Source organism: Sceloporus occidentalis, unplaced genomic scaffold, assembly GCF_023333645.1.
Source record: "Sceloporus occidentalis isolate IW3139 unplaced genomic scaffold, rSceOcc1.0.p SCAF_6, whole genome shotgun sequence".
Classification (NCBI taxonomy): domain Eukaryota; kingdom Metazoa; phylum Chordata; class Lepidosauria; order Squamata; family Phrynosomatidae; genus Sceloporus; species Sceloporus occidentalis.
Window position 1 is genome coordinate 72,712,824 of NW_028316986.1, and position 7,754 is coordinate 72,720,577.

The 7,754-nt window shown below is 40.8% G+C and overlaps 1 protein-coding gene across 1 annotated transcript in view; it reads left to right on the top strand.

Moving 5' to 3' along the window:
• CUNH6orf118 (chromosome unknown C6orf118 homolog) overlaps nucleotides 1-7,341 on the top strand; it is a 36,304-nt gene extending 28,963 nt beyond the window's left edge. The window contains exon 10 of the mRNA XM_089530061.1: nucleotides 6,997-7,341. Within this exon, the coding sequence (XP_089386187.1) occupies nucleotides 6,997-7,099 (103 nt within the window). The 3' untranslated portion in view covers nucleotides 7,100-7,341. The remainder of the gene's footprint in view (nucleotides 1-6,996) is intronic.
• The last annotated feature ends 413 nt before the right edge of the window (nucleotides 7,342-7,754 follow it).

A 7,754-nucleotide genomic window follows, 5' to 3' on the forward strand; every position in this document is an offset into this window, starting at 1 on the left:
GGAACAAAAAATCTGCATCAAATACAATGGAGAAATATCAATGGGAACGAGAACATGGGTCAAGAAAAACCGAGTCCCTTTGCTCCCTTTTGTAATGGGAACGATGAATGTGATTCGAATACAGCTTGGGAACTCAATCCAAGCCCGACTCGCAGCAAGATTCATCGCTTTATAGCCCAGTGGGAATGGGGCCTGGGATTGTTAACTGGGGTTGGCTATGGGGATCATTGAACTTCCTTGCTGCAAAAGATTCATCAGCTACCAGGCTACAATGTAAAAGGCTGGTTATCATCTATAAAGTCTTATTCAGCTCAGAGCAAAACTATCTGAAAGACCATATCTTCACCTGCTATGGGGTTTTATAGCATCTTTGACACTACTGTGTAAAAAAAGTTGCAGAATAAGCATTCATAGATTTGGTCTACTTCCTCAGATGCATCTTGCAACTGAAGAAGTAGACCAAGTCTACAAAAGCTTATGCTACAACTGTTTCTTTTGTACAATTTCAAAGGTGCTACAAGATCCCTTTGCATGCTGATATTCCAGATTTAGGAGATTATCACATTCTAAATAATGGAACTTATCCTCAACAGGACTACAACCCGGGTCCCAGCAATGCTCAGCAAAAATGGAAAGCTCCCATTTTGGAAAAGTGGCTGGCTAAGCACTGCTGCGACCCGGGTTGTAGTCACCCCACAGCAGTGGTGGTGATTTTGAGTGCTATAAAACCAGGTAATAATCTGAAACATGACTGTGTCCTGTCAGGGATAAGTCATGTTTTTTTTAAATGTGATAATCTCCTTATACCGTGATATTTCTGAATCATATCTTCACATATGAGCCTATCCATGTTTTGAGATCTTCTGGGCAGGTCCTTCTCTTTGTTCCATCATGTTAACAAGCATAGCTCTTGGGGATGCAAGACAGGACATTTCCCCAAACTGAGACTCAAGGCAGCTTACAAATTAAAACATGTACAATATCCTTAAGACACTCAAAAAGGTGCATTAAAATGGAATTAAACTTTTAAAAAACAGTTGAAAACATACAATTAGAAATGTCAAAAGGCAGTTTAAAGAAGTACAATTAAAATGTCACAGTATGCTCTTAAAAGCCCTCTCTTTAAAAATTATCACTTCTCAAAAGCTGGCCGGAATAAAGTCCTTGTCTGCTAGTGAAAGAACAGCAAGGAAGGGCCCATCCAGCATGTCAAAATGCCTCTAAAAGATATCTTTTGAAAATAACTAGATCCCATTACTCACCAACAGAGTAATTCCACGCTTACTGCATTACCTTTAAAATGTGGTTCTTCTTACTCCCCCTTAATAATAGTAGCTATGTTGCTTACAACTTGTTACTTTGAAGCATTTCTCAAAAGTATCTAGACTAATTATAGTGGTCACTCCACATTTGCTGGGGTTAGGAGTGAAGTCCCCGTGAATGTAGAAAAACTGCACACACACACACACGCACACACACAAAACTATTCTTTTTACCTGAGAGAAAATCTCTCTAGGAATCTTCATTCATACAGTGCAATTCTATGGTAAACACCTGCCAGAAGTTGATCGTAGAATCATGTTGGAGGACCTACAAATTTCTATAGAATTGTTTTCTCTTGGAACTTCTCCTGTACAACTCTATGGTCAATTTCTGGCAGAGTTGTGCTGGAAGGTCTAGAGATTCTTAGAGACAAAATATTAATCAAAACCGCAAATCAAAGCTGCAAAAGTCAAAGCCACAAATATGGAGGGCCAACTGTAATTCTGAATGCTACAAATTACCATTAGTCTGTGATAGAAAATACATTATTTTCCTCTCTTCCTTGTAACAGTGAACACACACAATGTAACAATGAACAGTGACCAAATTATCAATGGGGAATTTAATTAGCTCAAGGTTACAAGAGGAGGCCTTTTACTACACCTCAGGGATCGCCCCTTTGGTCTGTATACCAGGAACTAGAAATTCAGAAATGAGGCAGAGGCTCTAAGTACAATCAATGTCTCTTTTATTGGAAACAGGGATTCAAACACACAGAGGCACATACGGACATGCATTCATACAAGGCTCAGGAAATAACGTGTTAGATGTGGGATAGATAATAGGCTTCACTAAGGTAATACTCATCTGATGTAGAGGTTCGATCTTGGGAAGTCCAATTTGTGTGAGGATTTGTAAGTTTGCTTAATGATTAAGGCTTGGCAGACCAGGTCAGAGTGACTCTGACTTCAAGCTATAGAATCTCAAACTGCCATAGGTTCTGGCTGCAAATGACCTGAGAGAGGCAAATGACCTGAAAGCAGCCGGTGACTGACCTGAGAGAGGCAGGCAGCACATCCCTAAATTTAGGAGACCTTTTAAAGGTTTAACAGGGTCTCTAGACAAAGGGCAATCAGTCTTCTAAGGAAACTGTTTGAAGTGTACAGTCCGCCCTTGCCTTACGCAGGGGATCCCTTCCGGACCCCGCCACCTAAGGCGAATTCTGCCTATGCTTGAGCCCCATTGGGCAGCATCATGGGGGGCGGCAGTGTGGCACGATGGGTGTGCGCGCCCATTCATTTGAATGGGACGTGCTGCCCCTTGCGCCCCGCGCACACCCCGTGGCTTGAACGCGTACTCTCAAGACCATGTAAAGCGCGCCCGCATATAATGTGGGTGCACACTATTTCACATTTTAGGTCCCATATTTTGATCTCACCAAATGTCTCTGCTAGAGTAGGGACCCAAATGGCTATGCAAGTGCCATTCCTTTGATTCAGATGGCTCCCCCTCAATCACAAAGAGAGACACTTCCTTAAGGCATCTGCCTGATAGCAGCTTAAGGCAGCTCCTCACATGATCTCACCCATCTTCAGAGCTGGGAAAGGAAATTCGTTTATATATCAAAATCCATGGCTTCCCCTTGTTCAGTGGGCCTGTTCCCATGCTAGGGCCATACAGCTACTCAGGTCAAGATGCACTTTGATATCAAGGTGCAGGTCAAAGCCTATCATTTAGAGAGATTAAAAGGTGCAGATCAATGCCTATCGTCCTCATTGTTATCTTAGCAACAATTTGGCATTACTGCACAAGGCAGCATGATTTGAACCATGTGATATTCCTCTTCCACTATTTAATGAGGTCATATTCTGCAACTAAAAAGTGACATTGACACTGTAGACAGAGGGTTGTCTTTATTAACATAACCATTTAGTGCAGGGATGGACAACCATATTGGGGCCAAGGGCCAATTCCTCCTCTCCCAGCCACAACATATCCATAGCAATTCTAAAGATCTCATTTTCCCCTTGAAGTCTTTCTCAAAATACTAAGAGAAAGTAGCATTGCGCCACTTCCTGTCAACATTTTGAGTAGGACTACAAAAGAAAAATGAGCTCTTTGCAAGTAGTATGAATTTCTGGAGAGTTGGTGGGGGATTATTTTGTATGTTTCTGTGCATTTGGGGGGATTTCTACATGGATTGACTGTTTTTTAAAAACAAAATTGGTTGGGTTGGAGGGCATTGGGGAAATGGTAGAGGGCTTCTGGGGCCAAAAATGAGCTCTAAGGGCCATATACGGCCTGTAGGCTGCATTCTGCCCACCTCTGAGTTAATATAATGTAGCTATAACTTGGCTGCTGGACAAAGTTACATCCACACTCTGAGAAAAATTGACTACACTTTTTTGAAGTTCTAGCCCGCCCCCCTCCCCTCAAACAGTACATGTAACCATTTGTAACTGATAGTGACTTTTTTTAATGACTACACAACTTTCATTTCTCTACAGTGGCAAGTCACCCAAACAGTAGTTCTCCCTTTGCCACAGCTCAAGTGAGAGGGCTTTTGATCCAGCATCGAGAGCTCTCAGTCATAATCAAGATAATATTGGTAGCAGGAACTTTTGTTAATCTGCTTGCTAGAGGTTATTTGCTCAGCTAATGACATGATTTTGGAAGGCAGAAGGGAAGCAGGAGTGGGACTTTAGCATCACAATGCCAAATTTGTCCAGTCCTGATGACATCAGAAAAAAGAAGCTTAAAAGGGCAGGAACAAGATTGTCTTTGCAAGTATAGTGAAAATCATCACATCAGAAGTAAAAATTCAGCAGTGTTATTTTAAAACCATTAAAATACAGCCATCCTAGAGGTTATTAGAAATAAAATATTAAGGTAATTAGCAGCAGATAATATTGAAATACAAGGTTAATTAGTCTCATTTATAGGCTGTTAATTATTAAAAGTAATTAGCCCTGAGACAGTTAAAGAAATGCCCTCACTAAATATTTTTAATGTGCTAAACTTTTAAGACTATTTTCAGTTTTGCTCCTAGTAAATTGTGCATTTAAAGTCTTTGAAAACTGTGCAGTGCCTTGGGGATATTTGCATAATCAGACAGTTTATAAATGAGGGTGCTCCCAAATCTTGCCCTCCCTTTATTACGATTCTCAGTTCGGGAGCTGCTGTACCTCTTTTCCATTATAGATTAGGGAGTTTGAAAGACTGTGAGAAGCAGGAGAATCAAAGTCTGTCTTGGAGGCATATAATTGAAGGAGGGTGTCTAATTGTGAGAAGTCAGAACTGTATCATCTTTTCGCCCTTGGTGCTCATGAGCTCATTTAAATGGCATTAATTATCAGCGAGGCACAGATTAATAATTCAGTCCCTAAAGTAGCAACTTCTCAGGTGCTGTGATGTTGTCTACTGACCTGAAGGCAAAATATGTAGCATATGTCTACATGAGTCAATATTTACCAACACACAAATTACCCCTTAGATTCAAATGTCTTCCTAAATTCCTCATTATATTTTATTTATTTAAAAGTTATTTTGTTGCAATGTTTATAAGACACTTTTCTGGACTATATCCACCCAAAGCAATGTACAAAATACAAGTATAATAATAATAATGCAATGTTATAAGAAAACACAAATATAAAAATACAGTCAGCCCTCCTTAGCCACAGATTTTTTTTATCCATGGATTCAAGCATCCATGGCTTGAACATATTTCAAAAAAGTATAAATTCCAAATAGCAAACCTCGATTTTCCATTTTATATAAGGGACACCATTTTGCTCTGCCATTATATTTAATGGGACGTGAGCATCCATGGATTTTGTTATCCACGGGGAATCCTGGAACCAAAACCCAGCGGATAACAAGGACCTGTTGTAGAAGGATTTTTTTTTAGTTCCAACTAGTGTATTCCCATTTCATCAATGAGATTTATGTAAGTGTTGACTTAAAAAGTCCTACTGACTTTAGGGGCAGCCGTCCCTTTGTTGGTCGGATCGATGCTGCGGCAATCGCATGTCAGCCTCCATAGAGCACAAAAAGGAGCCAGAAAAACTGGCATAACCAGTTGAAGGGGTGGCATAGCCACCGCCACATGGCATGATTACACCCCTTTGGTGCTGTGCCATTTGGGCACTGTGCCAGTGGTGCATCATTGTGGCACCCTGCCGGCAGTGGTAGGGCTTGGAGCGTGTGGACACTCAGCCCTCACCCTGCTTACAGGCCAGTGCTTTTTGCCAATCTGTACAGGGCCTTAGTGAATCTACTCTAATTAGGACTAACAACTGGATTTAACCTACAGAGTAAAGCTCCACAATCTTCTGAAGGTCTATGTGCGTAAGTAGGCTTCTGTGAGCATATCACTTTTGGGGCAAAGCAGTGGAGAAGAGAAGAAAAAATTCTTCCAGATACACAGATAAATATGACTATGGCATGGTCAGGCTACATTGTTTTCAACAGAACACACAATTATCCTCATCCTCCTCTTAATCATCCTATCTTTTCTCCAAGATTGGGACTCAGGGCATCTTACAAATAAAATGGTTACAATATAATCAAAAGCATCAACTGCACCTGTGAAGGTGGTGGGACTGAGAGAAGGGATTCTATTGCAGATCTCAGGGTCCAGGCAGGCTTATATAAGGAGATACAGGGGATCGACAGACTGACCATTAAGGCTGTCCTGGGGGCAGAGTTGGGGTGTGGTGTCCACATGATGCATGCCTCGACTCTGCCCCAGGTCGGTGTGATGCCGCTTGCCACGACACTTCTCTGGCTCTGCATCTACATGATACAGTGCCAAAGGAGCACAAAAGCCGCATGTTGGCGGCTATGGCACCCTTTCTGAGACACAAAAAGGAGCCACTTTTTGCAGTTCCTTATTGTGCCTTGTAAAGGAGAGACTAGGGCCGCAGCGTGCGATTGCCATGGCCCAATCCAGCGCAGATAGAGGCGGTGGCAGGCTGCCCTTTAGGGGCAGTCTGTACAGCCCCACAGTCTTGCATCTTCAGAGGTAGTGAAACTCCATCAAGCACAGGCTATTTCTCTATTTCCTGATCTGCTTTTCAACTGACCAGGAACACCTCTGTATTGCCTCGATTGAGCTTCATTTTGCTTGCTCATTACAGATGGATCTCATGTAACCTCCTGTCTAGCGGCACAGAGGACCAAATGTAGGGACACTACAGAAAAGTGCCTGCTGAAAAATAAGCTGCTGATGACAACATGCAACTAATCGGCATTAATCTAGATACGCCAGTTTCTCCATTTGACAAATTTAGAATAAAAAGAGACAGTTAAATCAATATTATACAATTCCTAGCTTGGGTAAATGCTTGATTTCAGTCAAAATGACCCAACAGTTGCATGGAACAACTTGGATGAGATTTTTCATCGGGAAACATAGCAGAAAGTTCTGCCCAGGAAGAACTACATCACTTCTTCCCAGTCTGCGCCCACAATACACAACTTGCTCCTCTGTCCACCTTTCACAGGCATTTAGTGGCTAGTGGAGAGAGAGAATCAGAGAAACATCTGGCTATGTCACTATAGCTACATTCACAATGATGATGCCATCCTCCAGGATTTCTGGAGGACTTCCTGCAGAAAAGTTTATGGAGGTTTCTGTCTAAAGCCAAATATTTACATCAGTAGATTGCGGCTATAAGCACTTGTTTCACTAATACTGCGCTCTCTCTCTCTCTCTCTCTTTACCTTTAGATATCTGTGGAGCTTGGTGAAGGAATTCTTGACACCTGCTGGCAAAGATGACTCTTTTGAACTAAATGAGTCATATTCTGAGTCTTCTTTAGTAAACTTTTAATATTTGCATTTCTATGAAGGAAATGCTAGTAAGGAAAATGAATGATGAAACAGCTTAGAATTTCTGCACTGAATACTTTTTGGGGAGAATTGAATGATTTTCCCTCCCTCCCTCTCTCCCTACATACATACAACTATGTATCATTTTTCAACATAACACTCTCTCTCTCTCTCTCTCTCTCTATATATATATATATATATATATATATTTACAGTGGCTATAGTGATACTACTAGTTGTGCTTTTGACAGAATAATTGCCATTATATTTGAAGGGTTTTTTGTGTGTGTGAACTTGGGTTCTGTGTTGCCATAAATAACTGAAAAGTTTAATTATTTCTCTTTGAGAAGTAAAAGTATTAGCAAACTGAAGATACAGTATGTGAATCATTTTCTACTTCAGAGATGATTAAATCCATATGAATTCTTTGAAAGCTTTGACTATAGCAGTAAGAAAAAATTGATCACAAGGGATGCTTTCTTTTTATAAAAACAGGGCTTGGCTTTATTCCTTAGAATGTTATTAAATGTCACACATAAAATTTATTGACTTACATGTTGACTGAATAATTAAGATGTCACACTGGCTGATCTTCTTCCAATATTGATTCCCAGTTTTCTATAGAATTAGATTTGTATGTGCTGGTCTTTGTTAGA